Below are 24696 nucleotides of genomic sequence, written 5' to 3' on the forward strand. Positions count from 1 at the left end.
TTGTCTACGGTAGCACCATCATCGGCAAGATGCATAAAATTATCAAATGAACCCTCTAGGCATTCCAACGCGCCAACGTCGTCAGCGGCAGCAAAGTTTAGAAACGTCTTACGTTTACTATGCGAACGATCTGGCACCATATCTAAAACCATGCCATCAGGTATGCGCCCTTGCGTAAACGTAAACATTGCCTGACAATAAAGTTGCGACCTGCGAGGTACGTAAACATAGTATTGCATGAGAAAACGCGTTGCATGGCTCTTATTAAACTCAAGACAATTCTACGCCCGACATTTATATTTACTACAATTAACCGCAGCAAGAAAGCTTTAGTTCACATGGATTCCACCATGTGCACGTCATCTGCATAATTTTCTTTTTCTCCTTTATCAAAATTAAGGCCTTCTCTTTAAGCTCTGTGCTATTGTCCAATCGTTCATGATGATTACTAAAAGCTTAACGTTTACCTTCATGCTTATTGTGTTTCGTTAGAGCTCACTAATTACCGTTATACGAACACGTAGAAAAAGCAGACGAGACTGCAAGCTTCCTTTTCAACAGCGTTTGCTAATTCAAGCTGGGCACTTTTGCTATGGTGTGCTCAAGACACGTTTAGCACGTCGCCAGTGGGCGAACAAGGGAGGCCTTAGACAGAAAAGCAATCGTCGAAACGCTCGCTATAGGGTAACGCTTGCATTATTCGCGCACTCTTGATCATTTCAAGACTACATCTGCCTGCCAACACTTTGCCTTGTTTGAATTGCGCAAATCGTCATACTCGAATGCGCTGTCAGCAATCTTGGCACACTTGTACAACTGCGGCTTGTTTTCAATGTATCATTTCGCTGCTGATTCTCAGAATAAATGCTAACTCGTGTTGTAACCGATGGTATTATTGATAGCGCTCGAGTGCTTATAAAACTGGCCTTTGCAATATTTTGTTCACTAACATACAATATGTATCGCAATGTCATGAACAGTGATTCTCTAATTTAATCGTACTAAATCTTGGTATACGTGTTGCCATGCCTTTTAAAATATTAGCTGGCTTTGTCATAGCCTAAAAGAAAACATTTGTCCTCAACGCGGGAATAGCACAAAGCCACAAAGGAAATCTACATGGGTTGCTCATGTAGAGAGCTTCCCTGTTGAAGAAAAATCCTTCCTTCTCCGAGGATCTAACTCAGGACCCACGCAATGTTCTGTAATAGCTTGTGCAAACGGGCAATTGCCATCGTCAGTATATCGGTAGTGTTATCAGAACAAGAAGAAAAAGACGAGGAAAAAGGCGCTTCAGCTGCAAGTGAAAAGGCAATGTTGTGTGACATGGTTTTTTTTTTCGTGGAAATATGAAACGATAATATGGGAAAGCGTAATCAAAGCAATGAATTTCGAAACTGCCAGGATAGCTTTGCGTAACGGTTTTAAATCGCAATTGGCAATACAGCCGCCATCCCAGGGAAATTCTTTTGACGGTTACGGAGGCTGAAGGCAAAATAAAAGAAGATATGGTCTTGATAATTGAAGAATGTAATAAACAGAGAATTGACATATTTGACTGGCATTAGTACTTGTCACATTTAGTCATGCGGTGTAGTAGTGCTGTCATTAGTATACCGGAGTCATTGAAGCTCACTTTGTCTTCTGCATGCTTTCTTCCACGACGACAAATTTCTCTGCTACCATTTCTGCCTTCTCTTTTTTTCTGTAGCTCAAGGCTGTTTTTAATATGAGAATGTAGTGCTAATTTAGCAAACCACAATTGTATAACGGCAGAAGATAAAATACCAATCAGTGACGTAGACATCTGAGCAAGCTGTTGGGTTAGCTATTTAGTTTTGGTTCATACACTTTACTCGCCCCTTCTTCGCTGCAATGTATAGCCAGTGTGAAAACTTTACGAGTCGCGGGTTCTGAGAAAGGAATTGCTGCATATACTCCGCACCTTGGGCACGGAGCCTGAGACGGAGCTTTTCGAGCCTGTACTAGTGCATGCCAACAAAATATTTTTGAACTGTTTTGCTCACTGCGGGCACAAACTGCTAAAGAATTTAATGCTTTCTCAAATCTCGCGGTCCATAAGTTTTTGACGCCGATTGTACATAAATGAAACGGGCACAATATAGATTTTCCTCAGCCTCTACATTGAAAAACAAGCGCTGCGCTCGACAATCATCAGGAAGAACAACATCTGCCGGCCTTCACACTAAATACAGAATGACGTAAAGAAACCGAAACTCAACGTACAATTACAAGTTTAAGAGCACAACTATCACTTCAAATTTCGGCTCATTGAGAATCACCTCAGCTGACTTCAACACAAAAAAAATGATGAAATGATTCTATGTCGACGTCAAGATGAGGAGAAAACATTTGTGTTCTCGCAAATTTAATAAATCCCACATCTAGGCCCCTTTGCTATACACTTCCCACATTCCGCTTTCCTGGCCACATTCTACCTTTTATTTCTTTTATACCATGACCACCTAATAATAATTTCATCACCCTCTCCTTTCTATTTCTCTTCCACTCCTGCACTACATTAGTGGAACAGGCAGGCTCACGTTAGGCTCACTCGCACCTTTCTTTCTTCGTCGCTTCTTTCTGCGCACTAAGAAAGTGGTTTTCATCTATTTCTGGGTAGGAGTATCTTCAAGCGAATTTTTAACCAACCGCTGAGAGAGATATCAGATTTCGAAAGTTTGAATCTTCATGAAATCAAAGCATGCTGAACTTCGCACCTCACATAACGTAAGTACTCCTTGAACACGAGAGCTCTGTCGTAAAACAAGTGCATCGTGTGCTTCAAAGTTCACTATCTGTTCGATGTACGTCAGAGGGCGAATTTGAAAGAAGCTTCTGTCACGCTAAGACACTCAAGTATAAGACATCGCTTCAACGTAGGCTGGTAAACGCGGATGCCCTAGCCGCGTGCAGGTTGAATGAAGCCAGCACAAGCCGTTACGCACAATCCAAATAAAGAAATAGACGCTTTCTTTTGGCGTGTAAGATGTGCGGAAAATAAAAATGCTGATATTTTCATGGCACCGTCGTGCCAGCAAATAGAACCCTATAGTATTTTGAGGAGATACGTTATGGCCCGTGTGTTTCACCGTCCCCCAGTGGCTTAAGTGATTGCTTGTCTGTGCACGATACCAACTGGGTCGATTGCTACTACGTGACCTATGTGCTGATGCAGGAGATTATAGCCATTTCGGCCAGAACGCGACCCATAAAGTGGTCCGCGGCGCCATTTGTCGGAAAAAAGCGTGGCTGCGCTACGAACACAGACTATTTGCATCGTAGATTGGCGAAGGCGCTACTTTTAATTTCTATCATTTAGACCCAAAGCTTATGTCTATGGCGGATGAAACACAGATGACAGTCTGACTCTTCACTTTTGCGCCATGTCTGTGGCCATTGCAGCTAGGGATGAGGTTTATCACAGTGCTAACCAAGAGCGCATTGTATACGGTACATATATGCTCATTACGAAGCCAGAAGGAAGATGCATGTGTGTGTCCTGCCCTGCCCTGCCCTGCCTTGCTCAGCCCGGCCTGCCCTGCCGTACCATTCCCTGCCCTGCCTACCTGCCTACCCCTGTGTGTGTAGCTGCCTACTGTGTGTGTGTGTGTGTGAGTGCGCGTGTGTGCGTGCGTGCGTGTCTGTGTGTGCGTGTGCGTGTGTCCGTGTGTGTGTGTGTGTGTGTGTGTTTGTGTGTGTACGTGTGCGTGTGAGTGCGCGTGCGTGTGTTTGTGTGTGTGTTTCTGTGTGTGTGTGTGCGTGTGTGCGTGTGCGTGTGTGTGTGTGTGTGTGTGTGTGTGTGTGTGTGTGTGTGTGTGTGTGTGTGCGCGCGCGTGCGTGCGTGCATGCGTGCGCGCGTGTTTGTTTACATTTGGTTTACATTTCGGCTCAGCTGTGAACGGCGTAAAGCTTAAAGATAAACTGAATAAACTCAAGCATTGCATTACATGCCATATAGAAGATAATAAAGATAAACTGTACGCATCGCATTATTTGCAGTACATGCCGTATAGAAGACCATAAAGATAACTGCACGCATCGCATTATTTGCCTAACAATTAAGTAATCGCTTCATAAAGCTTCGATTCAGAAACTTCAACATGAGTGTTGGTTCTGCGTATTTTTTTCTATGAATTATACCAATCTGAGGCTACATCCTCATTTGAAGTATTTCATTCTCACTGCACCATGCACCGCTTTGCTGGAGCTGTAATACTCGTATATTTATTGTTCCGTGCGGCTGTAAAAATGCTTTGCGCTGTAATGCGTACTCTCATTTTGCGGCCTGTAGTTAGAACAAGCGTTCATCACTCCCCACAAAAATTATTTCATAAAGGAACAAAGGTGGAGTTTCTATTTTGGATCTGCAAAACTCACATCCCAAAGGCGCTGGCGTAGTTAGATCGAAGACGCAGAGTTATAAACTTACCTGAAGACATTGATAAACTGTTTCTTAATGTTCAAGTTTTTGCACGTATATAGTGCCAAGTACCTGCTGCCAGCGTACTCTGCGTCACTGAATCTCCAGAAAAGGTTACTCACAAGTCCTTAGGGACAAAGCATGAGGTAGTTAAGCCTCTAGAGCAAGTGCCCTATTCAGCAAGTTCACTGCATTTGCATGATGTCTCCCTCGAGGAAAACGTATGCTTACATGCTCAAGAAAGCATGCAATACTTTTGTTTTCTTGAAATCGGAGCATTCGGGAAAGAAAACTGCAATTCCAGAAATCGTTATACTTAGCACGAAGTTCGCCGCACAGGCGTCTTTTGTATTGAACTGCTTGTAGCTAAACAACACTACGTACGCATGTTTATTTAAAATCGCGTGTGCGAAGTTCACTTGAGACGCTGACAGGCTTCAGCTTTTTGGAATGGTAATAGCATTTCTTGCCTGTAAAAATAACATTACTACTTGTTGATATGCAAATTGGAGCACGTTGTCAGCCTGGAGCATAAAAAAAGTAAGGCCGCACAAAATCATTCTCAAGCACATTTGCGATACACTTGCTTTCTTAAAAGAAGCAGTCGCAGTTTAAATAATAAAGTATAATAATAAAGGTTGTTGGGGCAGACCCGCGCCTTGCGTGACAGAGCAGGTTCGTAGTAAAAGCGATGGTTAGCAAACAGATCGATTTGCTTTGCTCATTCATATTTAAAAGGGCTGGCGATATTAGAACAGGATTCTGTTAACCTCTATGCCTGAGCCTGATAGGGACAATTAGCTAGATATCGAGCCGAATCAACATAAAGGTTATGAATCTGATTTATGAATAAGCAGAGGCACATCACAATTAACAAAACAAAAATACAGCGACAGTTGAGAAGGGATGTTTTCATTGGCATGACAGTACTATAATCGAATAACATTATTATCCACCCCACATATTGATGGTCAAGAGACGTAGACTGCATAAACTACTTCTCTAACTCCAAGAAGTCGTTTACGTTTTTAGCACACGAAAAAAGGACGAGAGACAGAAGTACGACGCGGACACAGCACTGTGTCCGCTTCGTACTTCTGTCTCTCGCCCATTTTCGCGCGCTAAAGATGTAAAAGTTATGGAATACCAACGTGCCCAAACCTACGCTCTTCCAAAAAGTCACTTCTCCAAGAAAAAAGAATAGTCATTGAACCTTCTATATGAGAGAAAACACTACCTCCTTGCCTGTCATCGCTGATTACATGGAAATTTTACCAAGCATTTACAACACAAATTTGAACCTGTAATTCAGTGTTCTAGATAATTCATTTTGTTTCTTTTTCATGTACAGCAGTATTGTTTGAGTTACGCTCCAAAGCTGTCCTCAGCAACCTACTATTGTACAAACCATTCCACCATGCCCGCTACTGAACTACCTGACTCCAAGTTTATTACTTATGAAGTGCGATTATTTTTAGTAATAAAATCAAGAATTTCCGTGCCGGAAGCATAAAAAATTTTAATACGCAGGAATGCCACATAAAAAGCTTAAAAATGCATCAAGAAAAGATATTCACCAGTAACTATGCTTACCTCACAAGCCAGTGTCGAAATTTTACAGTAACCGCCTACCTCGCTGTAACTCTCGAGTTGTTCTAAGAAACGCACTATTTGCCTCATTTCCACGAAGATGTTTCCGTTTTGCTTTTTCTTTCCCAGGAGACTGCGAGAGTGATTGCGAGGGATTGCGAGAGATTGCTTTCTCAGGATATTGCGAGCGTGAAGCAGTTTCAAAAGATGTACTTTTTTCATAGGCAACGCTAAGATAAATAAAAGCTGTTTCTGTTTAAACAGTGAGAAAAGTGTAATTATGGGTCGCCATTTGGAAACACCGCCGGTAGTGTGCGCTTTTCACCATGTTCTTAGTACCGTGCTGATGTTCGCTGACTGATTCAAACATGGATTGGGCAGGTCTCCCGTTTACATAAAACAGCCCGAAAGAAAGGACACAATCTTTCTTCCTTTTCTTTTTTTTTCTTGCCATCTTAGAAAAGGTGGTCAGAAATATGCCGGCTACGTGTAGAAGAATCGACATTTGGGCGCGTTGGTACTGGTTGAACATCTTGACGGGGGCAGTGTAAGACGAGGGAGGCAAAAGGCAGGAAACACACAGGACAACGCTGACGGCGCGTGTTTTCTGCATTTTGTCTTCGTCGTCCTGCGCTTCCCCTTCAAGATGTTCAGACTGCTACATGGGCGCCTGCAACAGCATCCGCACCATCACTCGATGAGCTGTGTTATCTAAAAATCATCAAAAGCTAGCTTCCTTCTGGGGCCACATTAAGGTTTCTAGTGCCACCACTTTGTTTATTATTTCATAATTTCCACAGGCTCAAGTTTTCTGACGCTCTATTTTGTTTCCTCCCATAGGCTACGATATCCCCAAACGAAAAAAAAAATTCTTTGAGAAGGCATCTAAAATGATTGTTAAATTGTTAATGATACATCCCTGTTTTCTGTGCACTGGTGGCACGTGATAGCCTCTATAGACAATTGTCATTTGCTGCGTGTCCTATACCAGCGAACTGGGTATGTACCACTCGGTAGGCACCACTGGACCATTCTTCGATGAACCTCTTTGACGCCTACTTGGGTCATTGGGTATGTGCGGCTCCTCAATAACGAAAAAAAAATCTTTAGAGTTTGCCCGTTGCTGGGTGGAGTCAAACTCGCGTCATATATGTCCCGATCGTGTATGAATATATGCTCCGACACGCTACATGCGTCGACATCATGGCAGCCTTGCTAGATGACGCCGTCTGAGCAGAGGGAAACGTGAGGGAGGAGCCTGTATGCAGTACACGCCTAGTGCACGACGCTATTCGGTGGTCGCGACACGATTTGTCCCTGCAGTGCTTGAATGCTAATAGCATTAAATTCGACAGTCATCCTGAGATGGTTTCTGGGAGAATATATTTCGATATAAGTCGTACATCCCCATTGTGCGACACACCTCTCATTACCATTCTCCCCTCGACAAGTATCCTGAGTCACCAGCCCCTAGTCACACAGGTCGCTACAGGCGAAGAGGCTACATGTGTTCGGGTCATCCGCTACTGCTCCTACCTGGCCAACTCAAACAAGCCTTACGTCATGTAGATTCGGGGAGGAAGCTGGATCGGTATTTTTTTTCTAGTTTACTTTCGCGCACTTATCAGTTTAAGTTTCACGCTGCATCTGCTTCCAGCAACCATAAGCTGGCGCAAGAGTTCGACGCTATTTTTGAGCCACAAGACGCTCAATGGCAGCGCGACCAGAATGTCTACATGCTCAATTTGTGGTGCTACGCACAATGACAAGCTCTTTAAGCACAATAATTGCACATCTTCAATAAAGCGCAATAGCACTGAATAATGTTTCTTTGCGTGAGTCCTATACCTCTGCAAGTGTTTTCGCAATGACAAAGCAGAGAGCGCCTATGGTTCTTCAGTCCTCCATGGGCCCTGTGTTATTGCTGCAAGGGGCATCTAGCCTCTGAAGCGGCGATGCTCTACCGCATATGGCTGGGTGCGGCATTTACAAACGCTTAACCTTACCGTTTTTCAATGGCCGACACACCTAACAAGAGAAGAATCTATCGAACACTTGTTGCGTACTTTTCCTCAATACGACATCTGTTGTATCGCTCTGCGCAGGTCCGTTACATCAGCTTGAATCTAGAACACTTTCTGACACGAAAATTATTCAACCCTGGCCGGATGCTTCCCAGTCACAAGACGCCAGTCGTGCGCTACTGCAGTTTTTCAAGAGCGCCGCTCTCAGTGAGCGTTTATAGTCTAGTTATGCGTCCTATACTGTATGCATGCAGTCATCACTCTTTCCGTTTTCTCCCCTATATTTATTACCTCTTTCCTTTAACGTCATTGTGGGGTAGCAAACTGGGCGCTAGTCTGGTAGACCTCTCTCATTTACCTCTCCTTGCTTGCTCTCCCTCTAAGACATTAGTTAATTCCAAAGGTCCAGCGTTTGTTCGAAGATTCTGCACTTGAATATGTTCTTGAACCCAATGTATTCGGGCAGCATCTGATTCTGCTCTTCTTTGCTAGATTGAACTGCTTTCTGCTACTAGACTTCCTGCTAAATCAACGGACAACGACAACTTATTAGACCAGAATATTTATTAAGAGAATTCCGTATATTATTTCTGTGCTCATTACGGCCTTTATTTCTTTTATCAGCCTTTTCTCTCACCGAATGAGGGGTTAGCGCAGTCTTTGTCACTACCTCATGCGGTAAGACATGCGATAAAAGAAATACTGGCTATGGTGAGGACCAAAATACCGATGCCTTGTGTGCTGTAAACTATCTTTAGGAGTTCGTGCACGAGGCTGGCTTGACCGGCAGGTTATGTAAGTGTTCTTGTTTTATTTGTGTTTTTTTCATGATCCTCCCCATAGACGCTCGCTCCTGCTCAAGCCACGGAGCTATCCTTGCGATAGACATTGATTCCCTTTTTCGCTCTAGCCGCGCCGGCCCGTTCAGGCAGTGCTTAGGTGGTAAATGCCGCCGGCTGTTTTGCACTCGCACACACTCTCAACGAGCAAGACACTTGACTAGATGTAATCCAACGAAACTCTGAGTTGCTAATCTCACGCACACTGTGGTGCCGGGTGCCACCCATATTGCGAACGAGCCTATGGCTAAAATTGTAGCCGCACATTTCGCAGCGAACTAACGCCCTACCAGCTGCAGTTTAAATTTGTGCTTTATGATACGCTTGTTTATTGCCGCCACTTTGTTCAAAGGTTATATGTCAGAGCGAAATCCCAGCATTGCGGGAAGGATATATATTTCAATGCGTAGAACGATTGTAAGACTTCACTTGACAGCACGGCACGGGAATATATATGAAGGCTTACGGAAATGGCCGACTACTTCCTTTCGAACAGATCCTGATACGGTCGCGTGACACTAGAGCAAGTGTCACTCTGTAGCTACAAGAAAAGCAAAAAGCATAGTGAGAGCAAATGCGTACTGCGCCAAAACGTATTGCGTTGATATTGATTCCAAATCCCATTTATCAAGCCGAAGCTCTAGCTTCCGCTGGAAGTCACAAAATTTCCTGAATTCACTCGGTTTCAGAGAGTCTCTTTCCATTCGCCAAGCCTCCATAACGCGACTGCTATCGATTGTGCCACTCCATCCGGTCGCCAAGCAGTTCTAGTTTTTTAAGTCGTACAGGGCATGATTTCGCAGACGTTGTCCGCGTGTTCTTCTCTTACAACGCGACGGTGCACTGCCACATGACGACATGGCAATGGTCTCTGTGAAACAATATATAGCTTCAACGTTCAACCTACGTTTACGAAAAACAGACGATGAGAGAGAGAGAGAACTTTATTCGTTAGAGTGAGGAGCTAAGAAGACGATGATGTTCGAGTCATTGCTGATGATGATAGTTGATAATAATAATGATGATGATGATGACGACGATAGTTTCCTCCTGCCAATGAATGCCTCGTGCCCCCTTAAGCAATGAGCGGCAACGGAGCCAGCTGTGGAACCAGACGACGACGACGAACGCGTTGAGCAGTGGCACGAGCGTGTCCGCGTGGTTGCATCGAGGGGCGCCAACGAGCCAGTTCGCGGGTCATTCGCGGACGACGGAAATGCCCGACGGAAATACAGCTTCGCTGGAAAAGAGTACACCGCTTTCCAGTAGAACCAGAGCACGAACAATAAGGAAAAGAAGAAGAAGAAGGAACGATATGAAATAGGTCATAAATGCGCCTGCCAACCTTTTGATATTCATTGCTTTTTAACAAACTGCCGGCAACCTGTTGCAATTTTTCTGGTGGTCATGGATCCAATATTGTTCCTATGGATAGTTTTCGCCTGTACAAAAGATCTGACTTTGCCGAAAGCCTTCTACGGTGAGTGTAACCTTTTTGCAGTATGCAAAAATTATCTGTGACATCATTCTGTTGTTAATTTAGCGCCACCTCTTATGCGCCATTCACTCGCCTAATGGAATATGCTGCAATCATCTGGACAAGACTGACAAGCGTGGTGCTTGTCTTCGCCCCTTCCTGTATTGAATTCTGTTTACCTTGGGTTAGCCAATGTTCTAGTTTCGCGAAATTAAGCCAAAGCAAAAACTCGGTCTCTTAACACGTGTGCTTTTAAACTCCTAATTTCGTTGTTTCTATTTTCCCCTGCCCGTGTGATAGGACCATGCATATCACCGTTGAACCGGGAACATTTATCGCAATAAAACAAAAAAACACGTCAGCTCCATCATCTAACAACTAAATAAATTACAAAGAGCAGGTATAGGTCATATTTTTCATAGCACAGGGTTGTGGCTGTTAGGAAAAATACGCAAAACACTTTTAAAAATTCGCTGAGCAGCTTTGTCGAAGCTCTGCTAACGTCCTGCAAATGCTCTCGACGGTAATTAAAAACTGGAAAATAGCTATTGAGAATCATGCTACTGTGAGCACTCGTCTTGGTATAAATGATTTTTTAACACACTTGAAGGGCTGTCAATGGCAGTACCTAAGCTAACCGCAGCAATATGCTGACTCGACACCTCGTACAATCCAGTAAGAACTTTTACTTATAGAAAAAAAAAAGATGTCGGCAACTTTCTTGGGGCTGTTTTTGCTCGTAAACATGCGCCTATTTTGAACACAACTCTTTCATTGACCCAATGCACGTGTGCTCAATTATCTCCCGCCTTTATGCTGTTCGCCTTTCTTTGAATGCAAAACGCCCCCTGATCGACGCCTTTCGAATCACGGCTAACGTATTTATATGCAGCTAATTTTATTCCTTTCCTTCTCATTGACATTGTATACGTTGCGCATTATCATCTTTAATTACACAAGCGCTCTTGGGGTAAACACCACTTATCCAATTTTTCATGAGATTCCAAGTTCTTTATTCGAAACAGTGGTAAACAAACATATTGAATTCTGCATGCATCCCCGAGTTTGCGGACACCGAAATTGAACAGAAGTGGTGTTGGTGCCACTGCTTAGCCTAAAATTTCTTATTTTCTATTTTGTGCTTTCTTCACCCATTCTCTGGACATAAATGTGGAATGACTTCTACCGGATGATGGGCGCCAACTAAGCCATGGAAATATGCGTATCCCTTTGTGATAGGAGTTTGGACTATTTGAATGTCGCGGCCGAATGCGCGTGATTGCTGTGCGGCGGCGACGGACGAAGAAGAAGAGAAGAGCCGGTGTCTGGGCGGAGACGGCAGCCATGCGATCTGCCTGAGCTGCCTGGGCTGGCCTTCCGAACGAGCCGAGCAGTCATCTACCCAAGGCCGGTGTTCCTGGGTGTGCTGGCAGAACAGGCCGGGCTGTCCTTGGTCTTCAACCGGCCTGCTCCACTGCTGGGCGAGCATCCGACACCGGCATGTTCCGGTGCAGCTAAGCCCTCCGAACGGTCTACCCTGTGGCGGGCCGACGTCCCGACCCTGCTGTCACGCGAGTGGCTCGTCGTGTGCCGGATACCCGCCCCGGCCTCCAACACCTGCGCCACTCGCCGCTCGAGATTCATCTCTGCGCCTCTTCGTGCCGTGAGTGTGTGAGACCGACGCACTATCGGACGCCTTCCTACATTGACTCTGAGCGCGACGATACTTACGCGACAGACATTTATGAAAGGAACTGTGTGTGAGTTATCGTGTACGTTATACTAGTCCCGTCCCCGTGTCATTAAAGCCTCTCTGTGTTCATTGTGCCATCCCTGTGTGCTTGAGGCCTGGGCCCACATCCTCCTATCACACCCTTGTACCTACGTCTGTGCTTTGTCTTTTGTAACTAGTCCAGTAATGCAATGTGAACGTTGTTCGCTTACGTAAAAGGTGACCAATGTGTTGCAGAAATGTTTTCCTTGCATTTTAAATGAACAGTCTCTATGCCAGAACAAGATATTGAGTAAGCGGGTTACTAAAGCGGAAGCCAAGAAATACGCTATAACTGAGCACTTGCCTTTGAGGAATATCCAATTTTTCTAGCGTAAGTATATTTTAGCAGCATAACTAATCATGAGTCGGGTGCTCGAATCAGTTGCCCTCTCTTTACAAAAAAGTTTCAATGCAAAAACGATGTGACCAGGAGATGAAACTTTGAAGTTACCTCCCTTGAGCCTACATCGCATTTCACATACGTATGCGAGCACATCACGCCAAACTGGAAAATTAATGGCACGCAATAAAAATACATTTTACGGAAGTCCCTTGCGAGAATTCATGGAGCAGCTATTAAAAAGAAAGAGCGTAGCAATCTGACGCGAGACTCATCCCTTCGTGCATTTCATTAAAAAAATATGGCATCTAATTGGCGTGGGCTACAATAGAAGTGGAGGGATTATATCTCCCCGCCTGGAGTAATATTTAAGAATACATTGCGTCTTATTACTTGGTGGCTCTTGTGCCGAAAAAGAAAGCTTTTCAAGAAAGGAGCAAATAAGCAGCGATAAAGACAATACAGAATCTATTTGCTGTTAACGAGATCTGTGAACGAGCCCGTATGACAGAGCTGCCTTTCTGTGAGTGACAAACTTTAAAATATCCTCTCTCTTCAAGTTCAGTGCCATTCGCTTTCAAAATAAGGGAGGACATGCTTGTGAATTTAGATGTGTTGCCTTCTTAGGGAAATAGCAAGAGCGCAGTCTTAGAAGCATAAGAGGATTTCGTTATCAGCAACAACAGCGCCAACGTCATCTGCAGTTTTAGTGTGTAACAGGCCAGAGGGACCTGTAGACAAGTCCGTATCAATTAACGTCCAAACTAACTTAAACGCGGCTATTCGCGTTATTGCACACTGAGCAAATAAATCATTACACTTAGAGGTTGCGAAAAATTCACTTGTCTCTAGCATCAAATTTAACCATGTCTCCACTTGTCGCAAAAGGCACATCTTAACTGAGTTAAACTGGGCTATAGAGGCTTCGAGGCGCGATTGGCACAGGGGAGCTCGGCCTTAGTGCGAGCCTCGCTTTAGCCTTCAAAGAAACGTCCAAAGAAAGAAAAGAGTCATTTGAAACAAGTAAGACAGCAAAACTCTAATGCTCTTCTCGAACCTTCTAGGCCACTCTTTTCGTGCGGAGCAGCAAGCAGCCAAGCAAGGACACTGACAGACAAGCAATCATTGCATCATTGCATTAGCTCGTACACTGCCGCCATACAGGTAGTGAAATTATAGCCTGTCCGCCATCTAACTCGATCGAATCACAGTGGCAAAGTAGCCGTCACAATTTCGTTCCGCTGACGTAGCAGACGTACAAATAAAGCTGCTTCTTCGCGCTCTTCGACAGCGCAGAAGCTTGGTTACTACCCGGAGCTCGGCTGTCGTTCAACGCAACGTCTAGGATCAGCGTTCCTTGGTACGGACGGGAAAACAGTGAAGTAGTTTCTGTAGACACACCCCACATTTCGATGTTCCCAACGCACACACTTTATCCCAGAACATTAATTTCTTCTAAGAGGAGGAGGAAGAACGTGCGGGTGGCTGTTGGAGGATCTATCCTTTTTAAACTTACGGGCAATTCCTCCGCACCAGTGACAACTCTGAGGAAATCTTAAGAAACGAAAGTTATCTAAAATGTGAGAAAAGGTGCAAATCCGAGGCGGGTGAACAAGATGCACAGCAAGGCGGAACAGAACCCAAGCCCGCAGCTTGCGAGCCATTCAGCACACGATGCCTCGCGGGCCTAAATTGTCTTGCTTTTAGTGTCCTAAGCCTAGAAAAAATCAATGAGAGAGATATTTTATACCAACACAATTTTCGTACGCAGATGTGTTGCCTGGCAACTAGGGCTGTCGAAGTAAAAGGAGGAGCAAGCCTTCCAAATGAAGGTGTCGCCGCGGGACACGACGTACCTCTTTATCTCACAAGACACGTCGTACTAGCTTGATTTGGGCACACGCGGTTTCTGCGGCAATACAACAAAGAAAGCACTCTTGTTAATGGCAACTGTCGGGCGGTCCATCATTGCAGGGTTTTCCTTTGGCATCACAAACCGCTAATGACGTTACGTCAGGTTGCTCCTTTCGTTCATTGCATCCTTACTTTTTTTTTGTCTTTCCTGCTATGCTGTCACTCTCGCGCTTGAAACTGTCTTTCGGGGCTGTGTTGATGGAAAGAGGGGACTTGAAAAGCTTCAGATGGATATCTGGGGCTGGCCGTCATCCCTTACGCAACTCTAGAGGCTATAATTCTATAACAACAACTCTATTATTCACGAATATTTTTTTTAATAAGTACACCTTTCCTTGACTCGAAGCCTTCGGTAACTTTATGTATGTTTAGCCGGTGAGATTATCCGGCACGTCCATTTACATGCTCTAGCGCACAAACTACCTTGTGTACATGGGTCTTTATCACCGTAGGTAACAGGCGGAAATGTCAAATAGCAGTAAAGGAGGTATCAACGTAATGAGACTTTGTCAAAATAGACTTGGTTCAAGTACGAACTGCGTGAAGTCTATATGGTGTGGAATCAAAAAGGCGGATTCAAAATGAACACGCTCACTAAAGTGACCAGGCACGAGGCGAATGCTGTGGCTATCGCATGTGAAACTGCTATATATGAACGCTGCCGTTCAGTATTCTTAATAAATGCACATTTTATATAATCTCCATATCGTCTTACCCCACATATAATTGTAAGGAATAACATGAGCTTATTATATAGGTAGGCCTGTGTTTATTGAAATGAAGTAAAACAAATTGAGATACATTAAAAAGACGATGGCTATTTCTTTTCACATAGTAGTGATTATGAAAATTATTTACAGATAATACATGCAATATATTTGGAACAGTAAAACCGAATAGAAGTAATAACGAGCGTGAACGAAATTTCGATGTATAGTATGAAACACACTGAAACTGTATGTACAGTACACCAAAGCTTTATAGTTAGCTTAATTTGTAGTGTGCTACGTGTCGAACCACACTGATTATGAGGCGCGCCGTAGTCGGGGACTCCGGAATAATTTTGACCGCCCGGTTTTTCTTTTACGTGCAGCCAACACGCGCGTTAACAAGGGTTTTTTCATCCGCCGCCATCGACATGCGACAGCCGTGGCCGCTATTGAACCCGCAACGTCGAGTTCAGCCGCGTAACGCCATGGCCACTGCACCACCGCGGTTAGGCGCACTAAGGCGTGGAGAAGGTCCACCACACATTTTCCTGATTCCTAAATAGACCCACGGTTCAAGAATTTGTTTACTGTGTTTATGGATGCGATTATAAGCGCACAAGGATGATACTTATAAAAAAGGAATGCATTCCACATGATGCATGAAAATAGGCGAGGATGACACACGTATGAAACAAAAGGCCTACGTAAGTAAAAATGATAAATCTTTGTGTCGAGGTGACACACTATTGTAGGTACAGAACGAAGAACCTCGATGATGGGCAAGTGATGACTTTGGCGGCAACCTTATGCATCCTATCGGCATATGGAAATAACGTCTGGAAAAGCGCATTTCTACACTAGTGTGCAGCTCAGTTTGTTTTCGTATATTTTTTGTGTGCAAAGCATACATTTTATTTGTTATGACCTGTATGACAAAATACATATGGATAAACTGCATCGCAGATATAGGAACCGATATCATCTGCATTAAATTCTATTGTGAAGCACAGTCAGTAGAACTTCACTGAGGCATTATGTGACGCCTTTCAGTGGGGCTTCTTCGTGTATGCCAATGGCTCTTGTATGAGAAATGAGAACGCGCTTGCCTATCTATTATCATCCTTCAAGCTATAGCGATTGCCCACAATTTTGAACGCCCAACTTTACGTTGCCTCAAGATTTGCAAAAAAATGTTTCATGGTTACTTCATGCGTGCAGGAAGGCACAGTTTATGGAATGAGTCCTGCTTTTACCACTGCATCGCGTTAAAGCATTATCGCGAAGCGCCAACCCAGCGCTCTTGAGAAGCTGGTGCTACGCTGAACTTATATGCTGGAGAAGACGTCATTTCACTCGATGTAGACGCTACAAAACGACAAGCAAAAACTTTGTTATCATCGGAGGAAGCATTTCTGTTTTCTTGCACCTGTTTTCACCGGGAAGTAGGCGTATCGAGCAGTGGTATAACACGAATGCTCCTATGGAACCGATTCATTACGCGGTTACGGCGATCATCATCCTCGCTGATTACTAGTGACTGCTCAATTTCTCTTTACTGTGTACGTATTTCGTACTTGGTTTGCAATATAGTTGAAAGAATCCCATTTTTCTGATGGCTGCAAATGACATCTCGTCGTCGCCCCCCGGTTGCCGCTCGGTACACTGCATTAGCGGAAAGCTTTGCTTTCCGCTAATGCACCGGTAAGTTTGCACCGTGAGTTTCCGGTAATGCACGGTGAGTTTCTTCCGGTAATATACCGGTAAGAAACTCAGGCGCCCATAAAGCAAAACGCGATGATGCATGCAGAGAAAAGTGGTACTTTTTACATACCTCGAGTGGGGGCCGCATAACTAGGAAATTAGACAACCTGAGCTCTGGAAGTACTTGATATGTGGTACTTATATTAACCTAACACTTGCTTCGTGTTATTTCATGCGTCCACTGACACGTGAAATCAGGTGTCAGCGGGTAATCCGTGTCACTTGACGAGACAATTTTTTGGCTTAGACAAGTGACGTTTCCGTTTAAAAATGAAGGCAAGAGTCTCTTGCCATGAAATGGATAGCTTCCACGTGTCTCGTAGGTCCGTGTGGGCAGGCAAACTAAGCAAAGATTCAAGCGGTGTAGGGTAGTGCATTACCAATAAGCCCACATTGCAACCCTCGTAAGCAAAGATATTTTTTTTTCGTTGGCACCCTTGCAACCACACTGACCCACAGGCTAAGATGCAATATTATACATTGTCACTTTGGCGAAGCATTGGTGTCACTATACGAGGAGAAACGTACTTTGCCAAAATGTCGTAGTTTCGCCAGAAAGGCCAAGCACCGATTGCGATAGAAAGTTATTATGCAGCCATACGGAGCAAACATAGCAGTTTCATCGGCCGTAAAAGCTCGTAAACATTCGCTTACTAACTAATTTAACAAGCACGATGTCACGCTGGCACGGGCAGACATGAACACATTTTACACGATGACCACGGACCCTAGCTGTCAAACGCTGGCGTGAAGAAATACGGCAGCCGTAGCGAGCGTATTAACCTTCGTGCTGCCTCTCGCTTCAACGCAAATTAAGCAGCGAGAACACAACGTACACGAAGCTATAAGCCCTCGGTGCAGCTAGGCACTCCTTACAATCGCAGATGGCTTTCAAAATACGATCCCCGCGGTCGCGCTGAGCCGCGCCGTACGCAGCCACCACCGGAGTAGAACGGTCCTCGGTGACTTACTCCCGATGAACGACGATGTACTTACTCCGCGCCTTCCTCCCTTGAGCGCGGGAGGTCGAGCCACTATCCACGGCTCACCTTCGCACACACAGTGGCACACACAGCGTACGGCGCGCGGCCACGATGTTGTCACATTTGTGCCTTATACAGAACATCACTGCGACGCCGACAGCAACGATACAGTTTTATTTTATTTTGTTTGTTTGTGCATTACCTCCAGCACATTTACAGGCATTCTAGGCGAAGGGAGGGGATACATAACATCAAGTGAATTCGTGCACCATGACTTCGAAATAAGTAGTACAGTACAAAAAGTAAACAAAATTATCAAAGAATTACATAGTTTAAAAGAGTAAATAAAGGGGTTTAAAGTGCCAAAATTACTTTCTTATTATGAGGCACGCCGTAGTGGAGGACTCCGGAAATTTTCACCATCTGGGGTTCTTTAACGTACACCTGAATCTAAGTACACGGGTGTTTTCGCATTTCGCTCCCATCGAAATGCAGCCGCCGTGGCCGGGATTCGATCCCGCGACCTTGTGCTCAACAGCCCAACACCATAAAAGAATTACATAGTATGCAGAGAAAAAAAGCATAAGTAATGTCGCGTAAATCTAACCAGGCATAAAACGTATCATCCGGTATCACATCAAGCACTGAAGATGGTAGTCTATTGCACTCACGTATTGTCTGAGGGAAAAAGGACGTCCTGCGTAGTTATGTGCGACACAATATTTCTCGTACCTTATTACCTTATGGGCATAGTCGCCTCAAACTCATGCATATAAGGCTCAAGCATGTACTGTTGCTTCGCCATACCCATTGTTGAGTGAAAGATAGCCTGAAAAAGTTTTAAACAAAGCTTCTTCCTGGGATTTTCAGAAGACTCCTATTCTAAATTATTATTCGAATGTGGAGCGCTAAAGGTAAAACCATAATTTCCAGTAACAAATGTTGCAGTCAAATGTCGTACTCTTTCAAGGTGTTGCTTGCCACCAAGCATCGGTGGCTCTCATAACCTCGCATTTATATTTTAAAATCGATCTGACGAACGTCTTGAAGAGTTTCTCTTTAATAGTCATACTGAAACTTTGCCAATAGCCATACTGAAATGACGCCATAGAAAAACGCATGACTTGTCTGAACTCGCTCTTGCATGATCAACGTGGTGATGCTATTTTAAATGAGTGGTAAGGTAAACTCCTAGTGATTTACATACAGACACTAGTGGCAAGGCAATATTACCTAAGGTATACTGAAACAGATGTTTTTTTTTCTTCTTAAATGACATGAGAACTGCCTTAGCTAGATCCAACCTCATGGTCCTTTCTTTCTTTCTTTCTTTCTTTCTTTCTTTCTTTCTTTCTTTCTTTCTTTCTTTCTTTCTTTCTTTCTTTCTTTCTTTCTTTCTTTCTTTCTTTCTTTCTTTCTTTCTTTCTTTCTTTCTTTCTTTCTTTCTTTCTTTCTTTCTTTCTTTCCTTTTCCATTTAAAGTTTCATTTATTTCCATTTAAAGCAGCATTGAATAATACGGCTGAAGTCCCATTTTAATATGGCAGCCATTTTCACAACTACGCAGTAGACTTGTACAAAAGGCAATCATCAGCGGACAATCTCAAATGTAAGAGGACTCCTGAACTGATATCGTTGATAAAGAAAAGCACCAGAAGTGTCCCCAGGACTGAGCCCTGAGGGACGCCAGAAGTAGCTTCTCTTCTTTACGACTCAGAACCGTTCCTACGTACTGCTTAAGCAGTTTTGAGTATACGGCAATCCATGCTATAACTTCTCTAATAATATTGTATGTATGAAGTATTTCAATTATTAAAGAATGGGATACAGTGTCTAACGCCTTCCTGAAATCTAAAAATATACCGCCTATAGAAAATCGTGCCTCCATAGCACTGGCAATACCACGAGTGAATTCAATTGTTGTGTTACGCAAGGTACATTCTTTTGGAGGCCATGTTTAAAGGAATTAAACAGGGAAGGCTTATTGATATGTGCGACAACACATGAGTATAAACCGTAGTCTAACACTGTGCATGGAACAGACGTTAAAAAATACCTCGATATTTATTTACGTCACTTCTAGGACCAGATTTATCAATTAGAAACACTGCACCAATCTTCTAATTATTGGGCAGGGAAGCTTCTGCCAGTATTATTCAGAACATATCTTGAAAAAAAGAAGCTATAGGTCGGGCGCAAATTTTAAAGAAGGAAGTTGTGAAACCATCAGGTCCTCCGCCTTTAGTAACAGTCAATCTTAAAAGCACAGTTTTATGCCACGTGTGCTGATAACAACGTCATCCATATGGTTAATCGGGGCCTTCAGTCTTTGTGAGGTACTTTTGTGTCCATCGCGGTTTTAGAAAGCACGGAAGAAAACACGGAAGCAAAATACTGAATAAAGCATTCTGCTTTAGCTTGTAGTCAAATACGACACCGCCTCCAGAGACAAGTGACGGAATGATCGAATGTTTCAATTTTTTTTTTCGTCTGCTTTAAAATTGTTTGGGGTCATCTTCGATTCTCAGCTGGAGAGACTCACTAAAAGCATTCTTGTCTACGCATATTGCCTTCATTTCTGACGTAATTTCTTTCAACGTCTTTCTGTTATCGATTGACGGCACTTGGAGAAAATTGTGATAAAATATTTGCCGTTACTGTTTGAGACTGGGCAACGCTTTTGAAAACAAAGCCTTACTTGTACTTTGTCTTTCATTTAGCAGCCTACATGATATGAAACGCTGCCGAAGCTCTAGCATTTTGATTTCGAGACAAGCCCGATTTTCATCTGTATTTTTATATTGAGTTTTTGTTGCAGAAACAGTATAATACCAGTTCACAGCCTCATTTATTTTATCAACTTGCGCTTTTGAATAGTTGTACACATGTCTCGGCACACTGTACGCAGGTTTTACATGTGTTATTTCCATTTCACATAAAACAACAATGCGGTTGCTGATTCCAGGAACAACCATAGTAGTTAACAATTGTGGTCGATTTGTTAACATCAGGTTGAGAACATGATTTCCGCTAGTTCGTTCAGGGACCATTTCCTGCCACAAGTCACCCTCATTTGAAATTTAGTGAGCCCCGATCGTTCCATATAGCATTTGGAAATATATATAGCATGGAGGTTAACCAGGACTGAGCCCGGTTGGCTACCTTACACTGGGGCAAGATAAACGGGGTGGGAGATATTATAAGAAGACTAGGAAATTAATATCAAGGCCTATAACCAGGTCGTGCACCCATACAGCTTTAACTGCGGATCTCAGCTCACATAATATACCAACAGAGGAATCAGGTGGTCTATAAAAATTAGACGCAGTCAAATTACGTTTATCGGAAAGCGTCAGTTCACAGAAAATAGCCCCCTATTCTCGGACTTGAACGGACAGCTAGACAGATGAGATTACTTTTACAGCGAAGCTGTCTGTGGCTAGAAAATGGAAAAAAATATGTCCTTTGAGATGTTGACAAAAGCAAATCATCATGTGGGCCTATCCTGGTGATGTGCAGAAAGGGTCCACGCTGTGGCACATGCCCCTGTGGGCTCGGGGATCTGTAACGCGCCCTTATTCTTGGTCCTCTGCGTGTCATCCGCTTAGCAGCTTTGCTGGTCATCCACCTTCACAGAGTGGACAAATCACTGCCACCTCGAGAATTCTGATAATTTCTGCAACACGTGTAACTATGTCAAACTACCTCATTGCCAACTATATCTTCGCTTTGCCAGGACTCTCTTGGTAAAATTATAGAAGGATTAATCAAGATAAACCGCATGCTAAGTTTGACAGCTTTATTCTTGACACATTTCGACAACAAGAAAAAAAAAACCTTGTCATCGTTAGATGCACGTGGTCACTTCTGGGAAACAACTAGGTTCAGCTCAGCATTCTAGACATATTTCGTTCGACTGAACAAAGTGTCGTGTGGAAGGCTACCTTCATCGCCAAGCTTCCTGTGTGATTTCGAAAAATCCCGCAAGGGTTTTGTTTTGGTGCGTACTACATAAAAAAGGTCTTCAGATATAGAAAACTGGCAATTTTTCAACTTTTAGGTGTTTTTTAACGTTAATTGTTTTTCTTTGTGCGAGGTAAAATTTGCTATCAAAAGACGATTTTTACCATTTTGAAACTATCCAAGCCATTGCGCACATTCAGCTAACAAGTTACGTAAGCCCAGCTTAGTTTCATTTAGTTCAAGAATCTCCACTCTTTTCGGAATTATCACTTTCATTGATGCGGTAGAAAACCGAATTGCAATGCCGACTCTGGCTCTCCAGATTATCGAATTTTGTGGGCAATGAGTTAGTCAATCGATGCTTATTATCACATTCGTTCTTGCACCCACTGACGGTTCCGCAATGCTGATCGAAAACTTCGAAAACTGATCGAAAGTGATGACGCGTCTGCTAAGGCCTTCTATGGCATGCTTCTTCTCTCTCTGGGTTACCTCGATAGTCGTGAGTTTCATTTTAATGTCTTTCTGACAGTCAAACAGCAGCTGCAGTATTTCCAAAGCTGTGGTTACAGGGTTAATTTCGATGTCTCCGTACAAAAAGAGCAAAAGAAAGTACAAGGCATAACGTCGTAAAAGACGGAAACGACATTTAGACTGTCGCCTGAGCTTACAACATTTTTGATACACAGGGCACTGCTTGGGGCGGAACCGGTAGAACAAACACCACAGGCAAATAAAGCACTTTTGTGCCACTAACCTGAAAGAACAGTAAAAATGGCGTGGGTGGCAATATCGTTGCCGTGCCGGTTCCATGCCCCGACGACGCACTGTAGACGCCTCCCTTATGTTGCTCGATGATAAGCTCGTAGCACTGCCACTGTTCGTAGACTGGTATGGAACGTTGACCGAACTCAGCTGAACTGCACACAACCACAAATCCCACGCCGCATCCGTTCCGTTCCGCAGCGCGTTGGTTCAAACGTCTGCTCAAGATGAACTGCCGGCCAACCAATGAATGGTAAAAGCCTCACTCTGACCAAGGGGAAGCTTCAGGCAAGGGAAACCGCTGGCCTGAAAAAACAGTAAAAACAACGTGAGCGGCATCATTGTTGCAGTGCCGGGTATCCTCCTCCAAATGCGTTTCAGTGTCCATATAATTCTTATTGTAAGAAAAATCGAAACGCGAACAGAAAACAGCTGCGAAGGCCTTCTACGCATAAATACATGAAAGTGAGATCTGTAATCGCTCCCTTGCCGGCTTCTAAGCATTGAGTGGTGCCACGTGTATATTTTGTATTCTCTTTTAAGCCACGATTACAAATACAGGCATACTCAGAAACAAAACAACGCATTCGCGTATAGTTTCGAAATTGTCCAGTTCAAATTTTTGAGTACTGCTTAAGAAATGGAGCGGCAAATTGCACGTGCCGCTGACAATCTTTACACGTCTATAAATGGTAGTTGGCCCTTGCGCAATAGTCGGCGTACGTATGGAACGCCGTAGGAGGTTCTCGTCCAGCATCCGCTCAGGTGCCCTTCCATCTACGCCAGCTCCGAGGTGCCTCCATTGCGGGTGCTATACGAAACGTTTCCACAACGTTACGCTGGAGTTTCATGACCAGAACAAAAATATTGAAGGACCCTGCTCATACTATACGACACTGGCTCCAACAATACTGTACAAGCTTGGGCACAACTTCTCCACTGAAAACTCTTCTGTTTGGATAGAAAAATGGTTGTTATGGAGAGACTCGAGACTCGCATTACATACCTTGGTAATGCCACTTCTCTTTTTTCTACAGTAAGAAAAAGACAATGCAAGTTACGATAATAGATCGTCATTGTAAACTAATTTTCTTGTGTTTGTTACTAAATTGACTGGCTTTGTTCTCAATATTCTTTATTGTATAAGATTTAGTATGTAACACCTTATACCATGTTCCTATGTATCGCATACAGCCCTTCCTGTTACAATCCCTGATGGTATTCACAGTATCAAGAAATGAAATGAAATATTGCAGCATTGAAAGCAACCGTAAATGTTCAGACGCGCTTTCGGCTCCAAGCATATGGGTTGGTTGTCTCGCTAGAGTGGCACACAAGCTCAAAATCGCCCCCCCCCCCCCCCCAGTTCGCCCACCCCGCTAAGCGAAGCGTTGGCCGTTACCTCCATCATACTCGTTATGCCGTCACGGTGTTAGCAAATGGCTCGCACAACATGCACAGGTTGTATTTTCTTCTTTTATATATTATTTTGCATTCATTTCTCTCTGAATAAAAATCTTAGTTTCTTCTGTCGTATTGTTCATCCCCTAACCCATCTAGGCACTCGCTGTCAGGAAACGTTAAACAACTGTCAGGCCAGTTTTCTTTATTTTGTCCGGCTCTGCTTGAATAAAAATACCGTTGAATACAGGTAAATGCCGTTGAATACCGATGTATTTAGGCAACGGCTTGAATACCGTTGCCTAAATACATCGATGCGATTCTTATACATCGGGAGCAGTTTTGCAATGCACCAACCTACGGCAGTTTTAAGCCTTGTGACGACGACAAACAAAATTCTAAATGTCGTACACCCGTTCCATCTGCAATGAAGAAAGATGAAAGCACTGGCCTCATTCAGGAGAGGTGAAAGCGACTAAAGGCATGGCAGCGTCCAAGAGAAAGGAAACCCAAGACTCGGGCACTCTGTCAGTGCACAAGCGTTAGCCAAGCTTAGGAGTCATCTCCACTGCCCACGCTGAGCGGCAGTGCACGTTGTAGGTATCACGATATAATACTGCGCCGGCTGTAGCGTCACTGCTTCGGATTATGGGCGAAACTGCAATTTCTTTCAGTTAGATTTTTTTTCTATATTTGATAATACCAGGGTTGT

At 43.8% G+C, this 24696-nt stretch overlaps 1 protein-coding gene across 1 annotated transcript in view; it reads right to left on the reverse strand.

Moving 5' to 3' along the window:
* LOC135915774 (uncharacterized) overlaps window positions 1–24696 on the reverse strand; it is a 122322-nt gene that overhangs the window by 39025 nt on the left and 58601 nt on the right. The window contains exon 2 of the mRNA XM_065448883.1: window positions 22576–22659. Coding sequence (XP_065304955.1) covers window positions 22576–22659 — 84 coding nt within the window. The remainder of the gene's footprint in view (window positions 1–22575; window positions 22660–24696) is intronic.

Source organism: Dermacentor albipictus, chromosome 4, assembly GCF_038994185.2.
Source record: "Dermacentor albipictus isolate Rhodes 1998 colony chromosome 4, USDA_Dalb.pri_finalv2, whole genome shotgun sequence".
Classification (NCBI taxonomy): domain Eukaryota; kingdom Metazoa; phylum Arthropoda; class Arachnida; order Ixodida; family Ixodidae; genus Dermacentor; species Dermacentor albipictus.